Here is a 20624-nt window from a genome sequence, read left to right as displayed (position 1 = left end):
AGAACCGGTGGAAATGTTGCTATACGTTTGAGAGACGTTCCCATACGACACATACACTATGTTTGTTTCATGCCGCCTCGCTCTGATGATGAAGAGATTTGTAAACAACAGCGTACTGCACGTCAGGAGGGGAACCGGTCCAGAAACTCCTGTAGATGAAACTAGACAGTCTGACAGGACATTAAAGACCTTCTGGAGTCGAGCCACGAACACTAACACCTCTGTTTGAAACTGGACATCAGATCCCCCTCTTCCCCCGCTATGGTTTGGCCCCGCCCTTGACGCCCTGTCACTATGGTTACCAAGGGAAGCTGTCATGCGTTAGTGATGTGTTTAAAACCAATCAGAACTCCTCAGCTGTCTTCCACGCGGCACAATATGCAACACAGCAAGACGTTTCCACAGGGGGTAACAATACTGATCAAATTTATATTATTTATTTAAATTATTTATTTATTTTATTTATTACACAGATTTATTTATTTCACTTATTTATTTATTTCACTTGTTTTTTAGTACTTTTTTTGAGGTGTGTTTTATTATGAGTAGCCTTGTGAACGTGAACGTTTTTTCTGCCTCGTTGAAAATCTTTCCAGAAGTGAAAGAAAGTCTGTTTGGCTCACCTGTCTGTCTGCTTAACCTGTCTCATTCACCTGTCTGTCCGACTCACCTGCACTCAGTCTGATTGCTAACCTTCCTTATCTTTACCACCATCATCATCATCACCGCCACCATCATCACCGTTACATGGCTCAACTCTAAGATTGTAAACTATTCTTTGTTCCCGCGGTTGAGTACAATAAGGTGGTAAACAGAAGTCTGTATCATCATTTAAATTTTAAAGTGCACTATTATAACTATTGCCTGTGATTTAAAGAACAATTATGGTTGACTTTATGGTGTAAAAAAAAGATTGCCGTATTGTCATGGCTATGAAATAAACTCCATAATAATGTTTCTTTCTTTCTGCTCGTCCACCAAACATTAGAGTTCTGTTCTGTTAGAAAATGTTATTTTATTCTTTATAAACTGGAGCTAAAACAGGTTTTCTCTCTCTAATCTGACGCAGACTTTAAAATAAAATATGATTATTAATGCCAAAGGAAGTTCAGGTGTCATAGATGAAAGTACAAGACATTAATAAGTATATTAATATAAAGTAATAAGATCATACAAATTTAAGAGAAAATATTTAAAAGAATATGCATAAAAAATGTCTACACATTAGGACTAGGAGAAATATTGATTTAAAAGTTGTAAACATTACAGCCAGCTGTGGTACATATTATTCACAGTAAGCATAACTCCTACATTATTCAAACTGTACATCATTGACCATTATGAATTATGAATAAATAAAGTGCCCAGTGTATTTTTCATCTTTCAAAGGGTACATTATTGACCAACCCAGTGCGAAAACGTAGTCCAAAGTCCATCTATATGAATGATTAAATGCATATACAAAATGTGAAATACTCCTGTGAAACACGAACCGTCGTTATTCATCACATTGAAGAAGAGTTCCTATTGGTGGCTTGGCGACCTTCGAAATACAAGTGACGTGTGTGTCATCCAATCAGTTCCAGCCATACGTTGCTTTCACATTGAAACGTTTTGACGGTGAATTGCATCTCCCTCCGGCCCGCTGCGTACTGTCGCACTGTTAAACTACAACCTCACCGTACAATTTTTCCGTTAAACCCGAACCCACCGACCGTTAACCGAACTCTGCGGTCCCTCCGTTAAACAAGAACCTACCGTCCGCTAACACGCCCGTCCCGTTACCCGTTCCCAGGCGGAGCGGAACAGGACCACACTGCTGCGAGGAGGCTCAGACGACGGCCAAAAGTTCCAGTGGGTCCCTCCTGCGGCGGATCATCCAGTAACCGTCAGGTATGCGATTCGATCGGATGCGACGACGTGTTGTTGATGGGAGGATGTCTGAGGTGCATCCCCCATTCTCCGCCATCTATACCGGGGTGAGGAGGCTGGCTACTCGGCGCTGCTCTGCCGAACCCCGGCAGAGCAGCAGTTGTGGTCTCGGTTCCCTCTCTGTCAGATGCCCGTAGTGTGATATCACATTGTGGTTACCAGCAACATCCGATGAGAGATATGGCTTTGAGAGAGATGTTGCCTGCTGGATTGTAGATGTATTTTATGCCATCACATTTTACATGAAGGAACCGTTACGAACTGATGAGTTTAGGGCTAGAGGAAGAGGCACAGCACTGCTTTTTGTAATAACGTTTAAGTATATTCCCACAAACATCACAGTATTTTGATTTCCAAATACTGTCAGCTCAATGCAAAATACAGTTAGATGTAGAGCTAGGTAATATACTGTCTTTTGTGATACAATATTTTATGAGCCAATCGAAGCTATTCAGTACAATGAACAACCACCTACCCCAATCAACATGTTTGGACCTGAAAGTGGGTGACATAATAGCTCGAGATTAGGTCAATTAGGTCGTTTTTGATAATTGTAGTTATTTATGTCCCATTTATTGTTGATCTATAAAATCCATGCAGAAGAATAATAGGTTGTTGTAAACCAACACAATCTTTTGAGGGACATATCCAGATGTTTAATTAGCAAATTACTGACAATAGATAGAAACAATTCGTGCAAGTCAAGGCAGAATAACAACAATGATACGATTACAAGATGCAGAGTATAGGCTACATGTGATCCAGAATACTGTATAACAACAATCTAATAACATCCTCTAGAGTTGAGGTGTAAGTTCCTGTTGTTTCTGATCAGCATTTATACCCTTATTTAGTCCCAGTCCCTTTTTAATGTTATTTCTGTATTGTGGTACTTAATCACAAGTTGTTTGGTCTGCCATTAAGGAAATGTCATTAGCATACATGGTGTTAGCAGGAACAGTAACCGTTTAGCTAGACAGGCTATCAGGGTTACTTGCTAGACATGCTAACAGGGGCTAGCAGATGATAAGCTAGCCAGGCAGGCTCGCAGGTGATGAGCAAGCCAGACAGGCTAATATAAGCTGTTAAAGGCTAGTTAGGTGATAAGCTAGCCAGCCAGGCTAGCTGGGGTAAGGAGGAACTCAACAGTGGTTACTAAGGAGTTTGTTTGCAGGCTGTTGACTGAGACATTACATGTTGTCATGGCGATACAGAGAACCACTGCTATGACTTATTGACCAATTTGTCTTTTAGAAAGTATTTACAAAAAGATGAGGAAATCGCAATCACTCGGTACACACACCCCATGTTGTCATGGTGACAAAGAGGGCCATTTTTTAGTCAGGGTGTTGTGTGGAAGATAATGTGGCTACTGAAGGAGATAAGGTGGCTACTGAAGGAGATAAGGTGGCTACTGAAGGAGATAAGGGTGTAAAGAAAGGTTTGTAAAAAACGTGCATGTAGATGAGGGCACTAGGTGAGAGATGTGTCATGTGACCCAGTGTTTATAGAGGAGGTGGAGGTGGCGCCATGTGACTTTAATTACCTGCACAGGAAGACTCGCATAAAGATGATGGATCCTTGTAGAAACTAAACAAAGTAGAAACTAAAAACAAGGGTTTAGTTACAGTAGATGTTAAGCTACAGAATAAACTAAATACAGCTAAAACTAAACCACAGTAGATGTCCAGTTACCGTGTAACCTAAATCCAAGTGGATGCGAAGCTACATTAGTTATGAGCTGCAGTAGAAACTAAATACAATAAAACAGTTCAACGCAGAGTAAATATTAAGAGTAGAAACTAATTCCCAGCTCATATGAAGCTAATGAAGAAGCTAAACCAGTGTTTAATAGTCAATAGGTCTGTAGCGTGTACACGTGTCTGGGCCTGCTGTCAGCATCTGGAGCACTGAACACACACCAGGCCAGCTCAACTTTAACCCAATTAGCCTCCACTCCCCGTCTGTCTCTGTCTCTCTCTCTGTCTCTGTCCCTGTCTCTGTCTCTGTCTCTGTCTCTGTCTCTCTCTCTCTCTCTCTCTCTCTCTGTCTCTGTCTCTGTCTCTGTCTCTCTCTCTCTCTGTCTCTGTCTCTGTCTCTGTCCCTGTCTCTGTCTCTGTCTCTGTCTCTGTCTCTGTCTCTGTCTCTGTCTCTGTCTCTCTCTCTGTCTCTGTCTCTGTCTCTGTCTCTGTCTCTGTCTCTGTCTCTCTGTCCCTGTCTCTGTCTCTGTCTCTGTCTCTGTCTCTGTCTCTGTCTCTGTCTCTCTGTCTCTGTCTCTGTCTCTCTCTCTGTCTCTGTCTCTGTCTCTGTCTCTGTCTCTGTCTCTGTCTCTGTCTCTGTCTCTCTCTCTGTCTCTGTCTCTGTCTCTGTCTCTGTCTCTGTCTCTGTCTCTCTGTCTCTGTCTCTGTCCCTGTCTCTGTCTCTGTCTCTGTCTCTGTCTCTCTCTCTGTCTCTGTCTCTGTCTCTGTCTCTGTCTCTGTCTCTGTCTCTCTCTCTCTGTCTCTCTGTCTCTGTCTCTGTCTCTGTCTCTGTCTCTGTCTCTGTGTCTCTCTCTGTCTCTGTCTCTGTCTCTGTCTCTGTCTCTGTCTCTCTCTCTGTCTCTGTCTCTGTCTCTGTCTCTGTCTCTCTGTCTCTGTCTCTGTCCCTGTCTCTGTCTCTGTCTCTGTCTCTGTCTCTGTCTCTGTCTCTCTCTCTGTCTCTCTCTGTCTCTGTCTCTGTCTCTCTCTCTCTCTGTCTCTGTCTCTGTCTCCGTCTCTCTCTCTGTCTCTGTCTCTCTCTCTCTCTCTGTCTCTGTCTCTGTCTCTGTCTCTGTCTGTCTCTCTCTGTCTCTGTCTCTGTGTCTCTCTCTGTCTCTGTCTCTGTCTGTCTCTCTCTCTGTCTCTGTCTCTGTCTCTGTCTCCGTCTCTGTCTGTCTTACTCTCTTCTCTCCCTTTCTCCGTGTGTGTGTGTGTGTGTGTGTGTGTGTGTGTGTGTGTGTGTGTGTGTGTGTGTGTGTGTGTGTGTGTGTGTGTGTGTGTGTGTGTGTGTGTGTGTGTGTGTATATTGAGGTCAAATCCCATCAATATAACCAATAGTTTTGTGATTGCAAACTCCCCCTGAACGGCAGCTGTGCCCTGTCCTGCAACAGTAACAGTTTTCAAATCAACATGACATGACTCATTTGCCGCGTCTATGTGGTGGTCGCACTAATGGATCAGTAATAACAATAGTTTATTCAAGCTAGGGCTGGCAATTTATTTTAGACGAAGTCTTTGGTCATATTTGTTGAATTCCCTTGACACCAATTTTATTTATTGATACCAATCAATAAATCAAATGGTCTGACAAAATAATAAAAAGGAAGGCTGGTATCTGCCTGGGCTCTTGCAGGCTTGCTGTAAGCCTGGATCAAATCATTGGATGACCTGTCTGTCTGTCTACCTACCAGGCTAGGTAACCGAGAGCAGTCTCAATGTAATGATGTAGTTCTGTAGGACGGTTGTAGTGTAGTAGTGATGCTTTAGTAATATGGTGATGATGATGATGGGATGGTTCAGGTGCGATGGCGGAGGCTCACCAGGCGGTGGCGTTCCAGTTCACCGTGACCCCCGACGGCATCGACCTGAAGCTCTCTCACCAGGCCCTCGCCCAGATATACCTGTCCGGCCTCCGCTCCTGGAAGAAGCGCTTCATCAGACTCAAGGTGCTTGTCGGTCTGTCTGTCTGTCTGTCTGTCTGTCTGTCTGTCTGTCTGTCTGTCTGTCTGTCTGTCTAAGGGTCTGTCTGTCTGTCTGTCTGTCTGTCTGTCTGTCTAAGGGTCTGTCTGTCTAAGGGTCTGTCTGTCTGTCTGTCTGTCTGTCTGTCTGTCTGTCTGTCTGTCTCTCTGTCTGTCTGTCTGTCTGTCTGTCTGTCTGTCTGTCTGTCTGTCTGTCTGTCTGTGTCTGTCTGTCTGTCTGTCTGTCTGTCTGTCTGTCTAAGGGTCTGTCTGTCTGTCTGTCTGTCTAAGGGTCTGTCTGTCTAAGGGTCTGTCTGTCTGTCTGTCTGTCTGTCTGTCTGTCTGTCTGTCTGTCTGTCTGTCTGTCTGTCTGTGACCCAAGCTAGGGTGTAAATAAGACAAACCAAAAGGACCCATAGATTCTATCATGTCTGTCTTTCTCTCTGTCCCTCTCTCTGTCTCTGTCTGTCTCCCTCCCTCTCTGTCTCGCTCTAACAGAACAGTGTGATAACGGGTGTGTATCCCGCCAGCCCCTCCTCCTGGCTCTTTGTGGTCATCGCCATCTTGGCCACCATGTACACACGCTCAGACCCGTCCATGGGCCTCATCGCCAAGATCCAGGAACACCTGCCTGTCAGGTGAGACGGACACCTACCTGTCAGAGTATAGAGACCTGTCAGGTGAGACGGACACCTACCTGTCAGAGTATAGAGACCGCTAGCTGTCAGGTGAGAGCCCACCTCTTAGGTGACCTCACGTGTCAGGTAGACCCTACCTGTCGAGCTTATTGGGTGTATTGTGGTTGGGGTGCATTGAGTGTGTGCGGGGGGCTCACTGGCTCTGTGTGTGTTTGTGTTCCAGTGAGTCGTTGAGTGCCCAGTGCCAGACGGTGGTGTCTGCGGTGGTCTTCAGCACGCTGCTGTGGCTCTCCCTCATCCTCACTATGAGACTCTGCCTCAAGCAGCTCCTGTCTTACCACGGCTGGATGTTCGAACAGCACGGGAAGCTGTCGAGCACCACCAAGGCCTGGATGGTCAGCCTCTCCCCTCCTCTCCTCGCTCTCCATCTCTTCCCTCTCCTCTCCATCACTTGTCTCCATCTCTTCTCTCTATGTCCATCTCTTCCCTCTCCTCTCCATCACTTGTCTCCATCTCTTCTCTCTATGTCCATCTCTTCCCTCTCCTCTATCATCACTTGTCTCCATCTCTTCTCTCTATGTCCATCTCTTCCCTCTCCTCTATCATCACTTGTCTCCATCTCTTCTCCTTTCTCCTATCTCCATCTCCTCTCTCTATGTCCATCTCCTCCCTCTCCTCTATCATCACTTGTCTCCATCTCCTCCTCTCTCATCTCTCCATCACCGGACTCCATCTCTTCTAAGTCTCTCCATATCCTCTTCTATCCTCCACTCTCTCTTTTCATCTTCCCATCTCTCAACAAGGTTGACTCTTCTTTGTTCTCCATACAGTTCCACTTTCATCCTCTCATCTCAGTCAGTCTCTCCACAACCTATGCTTCTTTCTGATTCTCCATGTACCTGTATGTGTGTGTTCTCCAGGCTCTGGTTCGGATCTTCTCAGGGCGACAGCCTCTGCTCTACAGCTACCAGGGCTCCCTCCCCAACCTACCTGTCCCCAAGGTCAAAGACACAATCCACAGGGTGAGACTCACCTGGACACCTGTCCACCACACACCTGTCCACCACACACCTGTCCACCACACCTGTCCACCACACACCTGTCCACCACACACCTGTCCACCACACACCTGTCCACCACACACCTGTCCACCACACCTGTCCACCACACACCTGTCCACCACACACCTGTCCACCACACACCTGTCCACCACACACCTGTCCACCACACACCTGTCCACCACACACCTGTCCTCCACACACCTGTCCACCACACACCTGTCCACCACACACCTGTCCACCACACCTGTCCTCCACACACCTGTCCACCACACACCTGTCCTCCACACACCTGTCCACCACACACCTGTCCACCACACACCTGTCCACCACACACCTGTCCACCACACACCTGTCCACCACACACCTGTCCACCACACACCTGTCCACCACACACCTGTCCACCACACCTGTCCTCCACACACCTGTCTACCTCACCTGCCTCATATGTTGTGTGTGTGTGTGCGTGTGTGTGTGCGTGTGTGTCTGTTAGTACTTGGAAGGTCCTAACCAGTAGTGATTGTGTTGTGTGTAGTTCTTGGACTCTGTGCGTCCTCTGACGGACGCTCACCAGTTCGAGCGCATGTCGACGCTGGCCCGGGAGTTTGAGAGCGGCATGGGGAAGAGGCTCCAGTGGTACCTGAAGCTCAAGTCTCTGTGGGCCGCCAACTATGTAAGTCTTTCATATTCTACAGCAGGATGCCTTATTGGTTGTGTACTTTTACCGTAAATACTTCATACACATAGAGGTATTCATCCATAAGGCCTACAAGCATATACATATAATTGATATAATAATAGGGAAATACTGCACTAAATAAAGTGTGTGTGTGTGTGTGTGTGTGTGTGTGTGTGTGTGTGTGTGTGTGTGTGTGTGTGTGTGTGTGTGTGTGTGTGTGTGTGTGTGTGTGTGTGTGTGTGTGTGTGTGTGTGTAGGTGAGTGACTGGTGGGAGGAGTACATCTACCTGCGGGGAAGAAGTCCCATCATGGTGAACAGCAACTATTATGGGATGGTGAGTACAAACACAGTCTGCTACTGGTTATACTGGGAGCTGCCCAGTAGGACCCCAGTCTGCTCCTGGTTATGCTGGGAGCTGCCCAGTAGGACCCCAGTCTGCTCCTGGTTATGCTGGGAGCTGCCCAGTAGGACCCCAGTCTGCTCCTGGTTATGCTGGGAGCTGCCCAGTAGGACCCCAGTCTGCTCCTGGTTATGCTGGGAGCTGCCCAGTAGGACCCCAGTCTGCTCCTGGTTATGCTGGGAGCTGCCCAGTAGGACCCCAGTCTGCTCCTGGTTATGCTGGGAGCTGCCCAGTATAACCCCAGTGTGTTTGTTGCAGGACTTCCTGTACGTGACGCCCACACCCATCCAGGCTGCGCGTGCGGGCAACACCATCCACGCCTGCCTGCTGTACCGCCGCAAGCTGAACCGCGAGGAGCTCAAACCCGTGAGTCACGCCGCGCCGCGGCGGTCAGCGCAGCCCGGAGCCGGCCTCAAAGGGCTCCACGGACCGCGCTGCACAGCAGCCCTTAAACCTGCACCGGGACGCTTTTATACTGCAGCTGTTTACTGCGGTTTTTATACGTGTACAATAACAATCAATCCGTCCTGGGACGTTTGGTCTGTAAAACGTTGTGCGTCTGGTTTACTGAGGGGCATAGAGCTCCAACCCTGCAGGGTGTAGCACCTTGGTCGGGCAACGGAGGATAAAACGCTGAGTAGGAACGCTGAGTGTGTGTGTGTGTGTGTGTGTGTGTGTGTGTGTGTGTGTGTGTGTGTGTGTGTGTGTGTGTGTGTGTGTGTGTGTGTGTGTGTGTGTGTGTGTGTGTGTGTGTGTCCTGCTGTGTCTCCATCTGTTGTTGTTTTTTTGTCCATGTGTCTTTTTTGGTTATCGTTTGTTTAAAAGCCATTTCCCATCATGTCCTCCTCCTCCTCCTCCTCCTCCATCTGCCCCTCCTCCTCCCTCCCTCCCTCGCCCCCCTCCCCCTCCCTACCTCTTACTCCTCCTCCTCCTCCTCCTCCCCTCCTCCCCCTCCCTCCCTCCTCCTCCCTCCCTCCCTCGCCCCCCTCCCCCTCCCTACCTCTTACTCCTCCTCCTCCTCCTCCTCCTCCTCCTCCTCCTCCTCCTCCTCCTCCTCCTCCTCCTCCTCCTCCCCCTCCCTCCCTCCCTCCCTCCCTCCCTCCTCCTCCCTCCCTCCCTCGCCCCCCTCCCCCTCCCTACCTCTTACTCCTCCTATTCTCCAGAGTCGTATCCCAGGTTCACTCATTCCTCTGTGCGCTGCTCAGTGTGAGAGGATGTTCAACACCTCCCGTATACCTGGAGAGGAGACTGGTACACACAAACACACACACAAACGCATACACACAAATGACATGACTTGCACTGAACGAACGTCCACAAGCCTTGAGCTCACATGCAAACAATATGCTCTGGTTGGTGGTAGCAGTGGGTGTTGTTCTGGAACCTCCCCTCCCTCATGACGTCTTCACTAGGAGAATGGCTTTAGATGAGTCGAAGTGTGTGTGTGTGTTTATATATGCGTGTGTGTGTGTGTTTATATATGTGTGTGTGTGTGTGTGTGTGTGTGTGTGTGTGTGTGTGTGTGTGTGTGTGTGTGTGTGTGTGTGACTCTCTGAGGCTGATCTCAGTTCCGTCTATGTCCCTGAACACACACTTCTCCTTTCACCTATCATCCGTCCAGCTTTTATTCCTTTTCTTCCACGTCTGCACAGATTCACCCCTTCTGTTGATCCACCCTTCATTTAACCTCTCTGTTACTGCTGCACTTTCGCTCTCTTCTCACTTCCTTCTTCTTGTTTATCTCCTTGTTCCTTGCTCTCTCTCTCTCTCTCTCTCTCTCTCTCTCTCTGAGGCAGAGAGTGCTAAGGTCTTCCGCCCCCTTCTGCTCCGATCAGTTTGAGAGGATGTTTAACTCTTGTCGGGTTCCGGGTCCAGTCACAGGTAGTACCGCCCTCTACACATAGAGCTCACCGCCTGACCCAACCACCCCCTCACATGTAACCACACCGCCTGACCCAACCACCCCCTCACATGTAACCACACCGCCTGACCACGCCGCGTGCTTTAAAGTCACCCTTTTAAGAGGAACAAAGTACAGCACACAGATCCTCTTCTCTTCCTCCCACGTTCCTCCCTCTCTCTGATCAGTTTATTGAGTGCTTTCTGACTCCTCCTCTTCCTCCTTCTCTCTCCCTCTCTCTGATCAGTTTATTAAGTGCTTCTGACTCCTCCTCCTCCTCCTTCTCTCTCCACTCTCTGTGAGCCGGTGTGCTGGTTATGATGGGGGCGGGGCTACTGTCTCAGGGGAATGCCACGGGCAGCAGTGTGGACCGTCCGAGTAGACGCAGTGCACATCACATGATGCTGTCGTTAGACCCCACCGCGTGGCCGTCAGCTGGCCGCCGCCGCGGGCGTTGTTGAGGGAGTGACGTCGAGTTGTGCTCCCTGTAGACACGGTGCAGCACTGGCAGGACAGTGAGTTCGTGGCGGTGTTCCATCGGGGCCGCTACTTCCGTCTGTGGGTGTACCAGGCGGGCCGGCTGCTGTCCCCCCGGGAGCTGGAGCACCAGGTCCAGCGCATCCTGGACGACCCCGCCGCACCCGCGGCCGGGGAGGAGAGACTGGGGGCCCTCACCGCCGGGGACAGGTGAGACACACACCTGTACGGAAAAACACCTGTTCCTGGAGCCAGTCGAATCGGCAGACACCTGTAATGACACCTGTTCTAAAGGCCAATCAGATCGCCTGACACCTGTACTGACAACACCTGTCCTAACAGCCAATCAGAACGCCTGACACCTGTACTGACAACACACCTGTTCTAACAGCCAATCAGATCGCCTGACACCTGTACTGACAACACCTGTCCTAACAGCCAATCAGAATGACTGCCACCTGTACCGAAAACCCCCTTTTCTAACGGCCAATCGGATCGCCTGACACCTCACACTGGTTCTTGCAGCCATAGGCTCCTCGGCATGGTTATCGGGTACATCAATGTCCCCCGGGTGTTTTAAGTTCAGTTTACATAGATCAGCCTACCAGCCCACCCGGTGGACTGTAGCCACCCACTGTCGTTGTGGACACTCCCACTTGTGATGTCATTCACGGGTCGATGTTCCGATGGCTTGTGGGTGACCGGTAGCTGTTGTCCCTGTGGTCCCAGAGTGCCCTGGGCCGAGGCCAGGAAGACGTACTTCAGCAGCGGTCCCAACAAGCGCTCGTTGGACTGCATCGAGAAGGCCGCCTTCTTCGTCACCCTCGACGACGAGGAGCAAGGCATGATGGGAGACGACTCGGGGGCCAGCCTGGACCGCTACGCCAAGTCCCTGCTGCACGGGAAGTGCTACGACAGGTGGGCGTGGCCTCTGCTCGCCGGGTGGGCGTGGCCTGTGGGTTTGAGTCTGTGGCGGAAGAGGCTGATTGGCTCTTGTGTCCCAGGTGGTTCGACAAGTCCTTCTCATTCGTCGTCTACAAGAACGGGAAGAACGGCCTCAACGCGGAGCACTCCTGGGCCGACGCGCCCACCGTCGCGCACCTGTGGGAGGTAGGCGGGGCTTACCGTCTCTCCTCCAATCGGCAGGGTTCATTTGGTGTCCTCCCTTCTCTGTTAATGTTTATGTGGAGTCACATGGTTTCCCAGACGTCTCTTGCTGTGTATGGTAATGTCTCTCTCCCTCCCTCTCTCTCTCAGTATGTCCTGGCGACAGATAGTTTCCAGCTGGGCTATAACACCGAAGGTCACTGCAAGGGGGAGGTGGACCCCTCCCTCCCACGCCCCCAGAAACTCACCTGGGAGTTCTCCCCGGAGGTAGGCCCCCGTCAATCAACCTGTGTGTGTGTGCGTGCGTGCGTGCGTGCGTGCGTGCGTGCGTGGGTGTGTGTGTATGAGTGTGCTGTAAGTATTTGGTTGAATAGATATGAAGGTATTATTGTGGCAAAAGTCTTTAGAACCTGTAACTGCAGATTTTGTATGCGTACGCTAAAGTCACAAATGTGAAACAGTAAATTTGAAAAACTTTTTTTCTACCATTGTAAACACTAAATGGGGTCTACGAGTTCACAAGTCTGTGTTACAGGTGCACACATCCGATCCTGTGCATAACAACTTCAACGAGTCATGCACTTGACACTTTTGCCACAATCATTGCAGCGCAGTTGGTGCAAAACACGTTCACACACCCGTGTTTCATAATCTGATCCTGGGAAGGCACACTGGCATCAAGTTCTGAACTACTGCTGGTTTGGAGTGTCAGGACCAGTTTGGCTGGTCACTTGACGGTGCTACTAGTACTGGGTTCTAGCTCTAGGAACGGTTGGTTCTATCGGGTTCTGGGTTCTAGCTCCAGGACCGGTTGGTTCTATCGGGTTCTGATGGTTCTGGGTTCTAGCTCCAGGACCGGTTGGTTCTATCGGGTTCTGATGGTTCTGGGTTCTAGCTCCAGGACCGGTTGGTTCTATCGGGTTCTGATGGTTCTGGGTTCTGGCTCCAGGACCGGTTGGTTCTATCGGGTTCTGATGGTTCTGGGTTCTAGCTCCAGGACCGGTTGGTTCTATCGGGTTCTGATGGTTCTGGGTTCTAGCTCCAGGACCGGTTGGTTCTATCGGGTTCTGATGGTTCTGGGTTCTGGCTCCAGGACCGGTTGGTTCTATCGGGTTCTGATGGTTCTGGGTTCTAGCTCCAGCAGCAGGTGGGCCGGTCTCTGGCGGTCGCCCAGGCGCTGGCTGACGACATCGACTTCCACGTCTTCTCCTTCCGAGACTTCGGGAAAGGGAGGATCAAGAAGTGTCGCATCAGCCCAGACGCCTTCATCCAGCTAACGCTGCAACTGGCCTACTACAGGGTAACTCACTCACTCAGTCACTCACCATGCAACTAGTATATATATTGTTTTTGTGGTTTTGATTGGCTCTGCGTTGTGATTGGCCGGCAGGAACGGGGGATGTTCTGTCTGACCTATGAGGCGTCGATGACCCGCCTGTTCCGGGAGGGCCGGACGGAGACGGTGAGGTCGTGCTCCAACGAGAGCTGTGCCTTCGTCTGTGCTCTGGAGGAGGGGGAGGTACACACACACACACACACACACACACACACACACACACACACACACACACACACACACACACACACACACACACACACACACACACACACACACACACACACACACACACACACACACACACACACACACACACACACACACACACACACACACACACACACACACACACACACACACACAGAGACAGACAGACAAATTATTTCCTGCATTGTAAACTCTCCTTTTTGGCAACATTTTGAAAAAAATTAATACAGGGCATTTAGTACAGTCCACCTGATGCACAACCACCAAGGATCTCCAACTGTGTGTGTGTGTGCGTGTGTGCGTGTCAGGAGAGGGAGGAGTGCAGGCGTCTCCTGCGTGCGGCCTCAGAGAGGCACCAGAACCTGTACCGCCTGGCGATGACGGGGGGGGGCGTCGACCGCCACCTCTTCTGCCTCTACGTCGTCTCCAAGTACCTGGGCCTCGACTCGCCCTTCCTCAAGGAGGTGAGACCCACTCCTCCTCTCCTCCTTCCTTCCTTCACCTCTTAAGCTCCAGCCTGTTTTTAATTGTCTAATTCGTCTAATTAATATGCTTGGTGTTTGAGTTGTGTTTGGTGTGTGTAAAAATGACTTATATGTGCTTGTAGCGGAGTTTCTTATGTTTAATTTGATATGAATAGTTCTACGTAATCAGCGCAGTGTTGTAAGCCCTTTGCTGCGAGAGTGATCACGGTCTTCCCAAATCTGGGGAGCGGAGATGAACTCAAGGAGGAGGTTTAACAGCAGGGGGGTTATCTAGCCGTCAACTCTCTAGAAATGAGTTTTAACGCCTCAGTTCATGACCTCATCCCGAGTTGATCCATTGTGTGTGTGCAGGTTCTGTCTGAGCCCTGGCGCCTGTCCACCAGTCAGACAGCCGTCCAGCAGGGGGAGCTGTTTGACATGGTCAACCACCCGGAGTTCATCTCCTGCGGCGGAGGCTTCGGACCGGTCAGTACCGACCGATCCCAGAACACCGCGCTCTCCTGTTGGAGGATGTTAGACTGTAATAGATTAAGGGAATGTTTTTAGGTGTGTTAGCTTGTTTTTAGCATGTCAGAAGCATTGGGATTGTCTTTACTGTTATCAGCATGTGTTTAGAACTAACTATGAAGGCTTTTGACGAGCATGTCTTAAGCCCTGATATCGTCCCTCGCGGTACGTTAGCTTGTTGCTAGTGCTGAACGTGTTGTGGTCGACAGGTGGCCGACGACGGCTACGGGGTGTCCTACAGCCTCGTCGGAGAAAACATGATCAACTTCCACATCTCCTGCAAACACTCCTGTCCAAGCACTGTGCGTATTCATACTGGTGGTACTCTGCACGAATACCATGTACAAATACTCCTCTCTGGACTGAAGGACTTAATACTAGCGCTATATACTCCATACAAATACTATGCACAAAGCACCATACGTATTAATACAAGTACTACTTAATTCATACATTTAAATATTAATACTATGCAATACTGCACATTTACATAGCGTGTCTCTGTATATATTTATGGTTATGAAGTGTCAAACCAGTGGATGAGGGACTGACCTATCTGTGGGTCTCCTCTCTCTCTCTTCAGGACGCTCATAAGTTCGGAGCCCAGGTGAGGAAAGCGCTGGTGGACCTGTTGGACCTCATGTACACCGAGCCCACCCGGACCTCCAGCCGGACCCCCAGAAACTACCAGCACAACCCACCAGCTGTCAAGAAGGACCAGTAGAGGAGAAACGTGTGTGTGTGTGTGTGTGTGTGTGTGTGTGCGTGTGCGTGTGCGTGTGCGTGAGGATCATGAGGGATGTTTGACGCCAGAACTATGCCGCTCGACAATGTCCAGGACGTAAGGGTTGATTGGTCGATTGATCCATGGGGATGTGTCTGCTTAAGGGAACTTTATTTGCCTGGAGCTAAAAATAGGACGCATATTTTATTGAACCTGAGGAAATGTTTTCTATATACGTTTCTTAGGTTCCTGTTGATTGTTCAGCTGGAGGTAAAGATAGCCATGAGAGGTGTTTCATGTTCCTGTTTAAAAGTCTTAGTCTAATCAATGTTTAGAGACAGAGGCAATATTACTTCACAAATATTAATAATGATATTAATAATTATATGAACGCATATTCATGTCTCATGTTAACCAGCTCCGGAGTTCTGCTGTTGTCAAAATGTTTCCGCCAAATTAAATGCTTAATACTTCAATAACTTTTTATTAAAAACAACTGAATTGTAAGACCTGGCTTTCCTGTGTTTCTTCCGCTGTGGTCGACAATTCCGCTGGCATCTCCCCCAAGTACTCTAATCTCTCTGTTGCTCTCTCTCTGTCTCTCTCTCTCTCTCTGTGTCTCTCTGCCACCTGTCATCGTATCAGCTGTCTTTCAGATCTCTGCCTGCTCACCCAAAATCCTCCAATAATCCCCCAGACACATGGCTTCAGCATGATGTCACACACACACACACACACACGGTGTAGTCTATATAAACCTGGTTAGATCTTTCGCGGAGGTAGAGCTTTCTCCTGCAGCTACTCTCCATCTCCAGGTAATGAACTCTACTGGTCTCTCCTCGCTCTACTTGTCTCAACTGGTCTGTTATCTCTCTTCTTGTCCCCCCATTTATAATGGTCTTTCCTCTCCTACTGGTCTTTACTGGTTTCTTCTATCCATTGTCCTCAAAATGGTATCTACTGTTCTCTCCACTATGCTGTCCTTCTCTGCTGATCTCTCCTCTACTGGTCTCTCTTTCTATCGGTCTCATCTGTGTTAGTCTTTACTGGTCCTCCAACTCTCTTCGGGTCTTTAATTGTCTCTTCTCTCCACGGTCCCTTCTGGGCTCCCCTCTCCCTACTGGTCTCTCCACTCTACTGGTTTCTACTTTATACTGGTCTCTACTGTATCCTGTTCTGTAAGGATCTCTCTACTGGTCTCTACAGTGTCCACTGATAACTAACTGGTATTAGTATCATAGAGGTTATATTATATATATATATGTTATATATATATATTACTTTGTAACTCTAGCATCCAAGAACGAAAACCAACCGTAATATTGAAATACACTGAATCTGTATCTATCTGTTCTTCTCAATCTGAATCTCTCCAACACTTTACTCTCTTGCATTCAAACTTCAAATGGACCTGGTTTCATACTTGCCTGACGTAGGTTGGATAGAGGTCGTTTGTCAGAGAGAGAGAGGGATGGAGAGAGAGGGGGATTGAGAAAAAGAGTGATCACAGAGAGACTTACTGAAGAATCTCCTAACTAGTGCTGGAGCGTGGTCTGTACGTCTGTTTGTTTTCTTAATGGCTCAGTGCAGCTCAGAGCAGACGAAAGGGGATAATGGAGCTGGCAGGTGTAAATAGCTGCCCGTAGGCCCCCCTAATACCACTAAATCTAATTAAAAGCAGAGCATCCCTCTGATGGTCAAGAGTGTGAGCTTATCCTCGTCTGTGTCTCATTCTCTGAGTCTCCAAAACATCAACCTGACCTCCAGTTACCCCAAGTGGATCCTATCATATTGTGTCTCTAGACCCTTCGGATCTCTCTGGGCGGTTACATTGAAGTGTCCCTCATCTTTCTCCAGGTCCACCATGTCTGATGGAGAAGATGGGTAAGGCACCCGAGTGAATCCGTCCAATCACATCTCTTCTTCATGAACACGCATCGACATCAGCCTTAACCCTTCTCCTCTTCCTCTCCTTCTGTTTCCCAGGGTCCCTCAGGAGGGTAAGAGGGCTTGTGTTTCCTTACCGTCTCCAAACATCTTCCCACCACTAGCTTCTCCTCACACGTTCGTTCTTCTTCTCTCTCATCCGTTGTTCTCCAGAGGACGAGGAGCCGGCGGAAGGTCTGAACTCCCCTCTTGGTTTGAACTAACCCTTCATTCATCCTAATCAAACCTACCAAACTCAAAGTAACTCACACCAACAGGCCTAATGCTTGATCCGTCTGTATTGTGGAGTTTGCACATGGCTGTGATGGGATCCAGGAGGTGAGGAGGTGGGGTTAGACTGGCTTCAGTTCTTCTGTTGTGGATATCTCATCTCCTCTGTCTTGGCAGGTGAAGGAGAACGTCCCAAACAGAAGTAAGTAAGCAGAACACCTCCTCCCCTCATATCGAGTGTATAGATATCGTACCGCTGTATGGTTATAGTTCTCCCATGGATTACGGACCGGTCTGTTCCCCCAGGCCCCCGGTGTCCCAACTTGCGGCCCCTAAGATCCCAGGGGGCGACCGGGTGGACTTTGATGTAGGTCCGGCCCGGCGAACTAAGGCCTCGGTCTGGTGGATGTGGGGTGAGTTGTCGCGGCCCCGGTGTCACGTCTCCCTGACCCGCCTCATGTCTCCAGGACATCCACAGGAAGCGCATGGACAAGGACCTGCTGGAGCTCCACACGCTCATCGACGTCCACTTCCACCAGCGGCGGAGGGAGGAGGACGAGATCGTCGCACTCAAAGACAGAATAGTACGCTAGTTCGCGTCCCGCCTCCTCCATCCTACTTTCATCGACACCGCCACCACCTTCGTCACCACCACTGACCCTGAGGGAGACGGGGGTGGCCGCGGTGATGACGACGGTGTCGGGGGCGAGTTCGACGACGATGATGCTGATGAAGATGTGTTTGTCTTTCAGGAGAACCGACGTTCGGAGCGCGCCACGGAGCAGAGGGTTCGAGCGGAGAAGGAACGACACCGCCAGGCCAGGATAGCGGTAATTAGCGCGTTAATGAGCACTTGGTGGATCCATCCACGATACACTCGTTAACCTGGTCCAGCTAGAGAATGCTAGGATCTGAGCGCACCGTGAGAGAACTGTGAACACAGAGAAGCCTCTCGTGTGCTTCTTGGTGAGAGGAACCCTGGGATTTGTGGTTTCTGAAGCCCCGTTCTTGCAGGAGGAGCGCCAGAGGAAGGAGGAAGAGGAGGCGAAGAAGAAGGCAGAGGATGACGCCAAGAAGAAAATGGTCCTCTCCAACATGGGAGCTCACTTCGGCGGCTTCCTGGCTAAGGTCTGTCACTATGGTAACCTGCTGACTTCCTGCAGGGAAATATTTTAATATGTTGGTAATTTCCCATGATGAGTTAGACATGGCTAAAGGTATACAATTGGTAAAAAAAAGTTTGTGCCCGCCAAGTCCAAATTATGGACACCAATAAAAAAATCTATGGCTCCTGTTAAACTGAACCCGAAACTCTCTCGCACTGTGATCCGTATTTTTATTCAATTGGAGCCAGACACATTTCTAAATTTGACAGAGCCGTCTGTTATAAACTGGGCATCCAATAGGGTAGGCCTAAAACACCACATGGCCGTGGTACTGGTGACATGACGTAAAGACATGGCAGCGGAAGAGTACATCTTGTGCTGCACATAGTTGTCCTTGGATATGGTCTGAATGGTTGTGCAAAGAACTTCAGGCCTAGCGTTTGGTGTAGGACTTTGAGGAGGCCGTAATGTGTCCTTGGAGCGGGTCCCTGAAGCGTTCCTGTGCTCCTCCAGATAGAGCAGAAGCGAGGGAAGAGGCAGACGGGCAGGGAGGTGAAGACGAAGACGCTAGCAGAGAGACGCAGACCGCTGGTCCTCGACAACCTGAAGGAGGACGCCCTCAGGTCAGCTCCCACACAGCTCTGATCAGGGATCAATAACGTTGATCGATTATCAGCAGATAGATTGGTGTTTTGTGGTGCACAACTGATTTCTACATTAATCTTCGGTCTCTGTATTCTTGATATGCTCCCCGTTCTCCCAGAGAGCGAGCGGCTGAGATGTGGAGCAGGATCCACCTGTTGGAGTCTGAGAAGTTTGATCTGACAGAGACCACCAAGAAACAGAAATATGAGGTCCTCTACCTTCCTGTCATCATGTGATATTTAACTTCCTGTCATCATGTGATGTTTTTTCTTCCTGTCATGTGATATTAACCTTTCCGTCATCTGCTATTTAACTTCCTTTTTTTCTAAATGTTATTTTCAGATCAAGGTGCTGTTGAACAGAATCCAACATGCTCAGAAATTGTGAGTCAAAGCCATAAAACACTTTTATCGTTACATTGTTATATTATAACATGATTCTGTTTGTATAACGAGATATAAGTTGAGTTGATTGACACAAATGTAAATATCCCGTACAAATATATAATTGAGCAGTATATTTTGATATGAATATTATTAAATATTATTAAAATATGTGATAATATTCAAATATGTGATACATGTGTCTCTTCAGTAAAAAGGTTCACGGGAAGGGAAAGGTCGGAGGTCGTTGGAAGTGATGACCTTTGACCTGCTGGACGTGACCCCCGACAGATGAAGAGAAACACTTTAATAGAAATATGTAGTTTAATTGTAGAGTTAAAATGTCTTGCTGTGCAATATTATATGATATTATAGCGTCAATACAATATTTCTGTAACTAAATGTGTGTTGTTCTGTTTGAGTGTCTCTGTTCATCTACGCATTGTCCAATAAAAGAGGAAGACTTATGGTGACATTGTTCCTGTGGTTGGACCTTCCTGAAGGTGGAGGTCCGGGGGGGTCTGTGGGGTAAAGACGGCGTGGGTGGGGTCAGGGTCACCCGGGGTCCAGGGGTCGAACCCCGCATCTTTAGCTCCCTCCACAACCTTCTCCACGAAGCCGCGCTCCTGGTCAGCACTCAGGTCCAGAAGAAACCTGCAGACGAGAACACAGCGCACAACGACATGAAACAACCACACAACACACAACGACATGAAACAACCACACAATACAGCATGAAACAAGCACAACACACAACGACATGAAAAAACCACACAACCACACAATACAACATGAAACAAGCACACAACACACAATACAACATGAAACAACCACACAACACACAACGACATGAAACAACCACACAATACAACATGAAACAAGCACACAACACACAATACAACATGAAACAACCACAACACACAATGCAACATGAAACAACAACACAACACACAATGCAACATGAAACAACAACGCAACACATAATGCAACATGAAACAAGCACACAACACACAATACAACATGAAACAACCACACAACACACAACGACATGAAACAACCACACAATACAACATGAAACAAGCACACAACACACAATACAACATGAAACAACCACAACACACAATGCAACATGAAACAACAACACAACACACAACACACAATGCAACATGAAACAACAACGCAACA

At 48.8% G+C, this 20624-nt stretch overlaps 3 protein-coding genes and 1 long non-coding RNA gene across 5 annotated transcripts in view; 2 read left to right on the top strand and 2 right to left on the bottom strand.

Annotated features, from left to right (window-relative positions):
- Positions 1-1583: 1583 nt before the first annotated feature.
- LOC132446874 (carnitine O-palmitoyltransferase 1, liver isoform-like) lies at positions 1584-15655 on the top strand. Of its 2 annotated transcripts, none has more exons than XM_060037442.1 (19): positions 1584-1893; positions 5469-5614; positions 6125-6264; positions 6488-6659; positions 7185-7286; positions 7858-7995; positions 8259-8336; positions 8661-8768; positions 9566-9653; positions 10794-10989; positions 11509-11697; positions 11784-11889; positions 12037-12153; positions 13022-13186; positions 13277-13405; positions 13741-13896; positions 14269-14382; positions 14634-14726; positions 15008-15655. In XM_060037442.1, the coding sequence occupies exons 2-19, from the start codon at positions 5474-5476 to the stop codon at positions 15146-15148; spliced, it is 2373 nt and encodes a 790-aa protein (XP_059893425.1). In that variant the 5' UTR covers positions 1584-1893; positions 5469-5473; the 3' UTR covers positions 15149-15655. The 2 variants fall into 2 exon arrangements, with proteins under 2 accessions (XP_059893425.1, XP_059893427.1); XM_060037444.1 differs by lacking the exon at positions 9566-9653 and adding an exon at positions 10199-10283 and having other exon boundaries at positions 1586-1893.
- Positions 9862-10744, bottom strand: LOC132446994 (uncharacterized). Its single transcript, XR_009522995.1, has 3 exons — positions 10596-10744; positions 10345-10537; positions 9862-10308 (listed from the first exon to the last, which is right to left on the bottom strand). It is a non-coding gene; the product is annotated as an uncharacterized LOC132446994 (long non-coding RNA).
- Positions 15656-16539: 884 nt separating the features above from the next.
- On the top strand, positions 16540-19912 carry LOC132446965 (troponin T, slow skeletal muscle-like). Its single transcript, XM_060037579.1, has 10 exons — positions 16540-17032; positions 17135-17507; positions 17612-17672; positions 17773-17889; positions 18058-18135; positions 18320-18433; positions 18925-19034; positions 19175-19265; positions 19399-19439; positions 19651-19912. The coding sequence occupies exons 4-10, from the start codon at positions 17791-17793 to the stop codon at positions 19694-19696; spliced, it is 579 nt and encodes a 192-aa protein (XP_059893562.1). The 5' UTR covers positions 16540-17032; positions 17135-17507; positions 17612-17672; positions 17773-17790; the 3' UTR covers positions 19697-19912.
- Positions 19904-20624, bottom strand: part of LOC132446754 (dynein axonemal assembly factor 3-like) — an 8830-nt gene continuing 8109 nt past the window's right edge. Inside the window, exon 12 of the mRNA XM_060037207.1 lies at positions 19904-20093. Within this exon, the coding sequence (XP_059893190.1) occupies positions 19904-20093 (190 nt within the window). The remainder of the gene's footprint in view (positions 20094-20624) is intronic.

The sequence above is a fragment of the Gadus macrocephalus genome, chromosome 18, assembly GCF_031168955.1.
Source record: "Gadus macrocephalus chromosome 18, ASM3116895v1".
Lineage (NCBI taxonomy): Eukaryota > Metazoa > Chordata > Actinopteri > Gadiformes > Gadidae > Gadus > Gadus macrocephalus.
Note: the sequence above shows the minus strand (reverse complement) of the source record. Positions and strands in the feature narration are given on the sequence as shown.

What these genes read in the sequence shown, in the direction of transcription:
- LOC132446874 (XM_060037442.1), top strand. Translation starts at nt 5,474, where the DNA reads ATGGCGGAGGCTCACCAGGCGGTGGCGTTCCAGTTCACCGTGACCCCC. An exon ending in CAGGAACACCTGCCTGTCAG is followed by an intron (nt 6,265 to 6,487) that starts GTGAGACGGACA and finishes TTTGTGTTCCAG; the next exon opens with TGAGTCGTTGAGTGCCCAGT. An exon ending in ACCGCGAGGAGCTCAAACCC is followed by an intron (nt 8,769 to 9,565) that starts GTGAGTCACGCC and finishes CCTATTCTCCAG; the next exon opens with AGTCGTATCCCAGGTTCACT.
- LOC132446965 (XM_060037579.1), top strand. Translation starts at nt 17,791, where the DNA reads ATGGACAAGGACCTGCTGGAGCTCCACACGCTCATCGACGTCCACTTC. An exon ending in TCGGCGGCTTCCTGGCTAAG is followed by an intron (nt 18,434 to 18,924) that starts GTCTGTCACTAT and finishes GTGCTCCTCCAG; the next exon opens with ATAGAGCAGAAGCGAGGGAA. An exon ending in ATCCAACATGCTCAGAAATT is followed by an intron (nt 19,440 to 19,650) that starts GTGAGTCAAAGC and finishes GTGTCTCTTCAG; the next exon opens with TAAAAAGGTTCACGGGAAGG.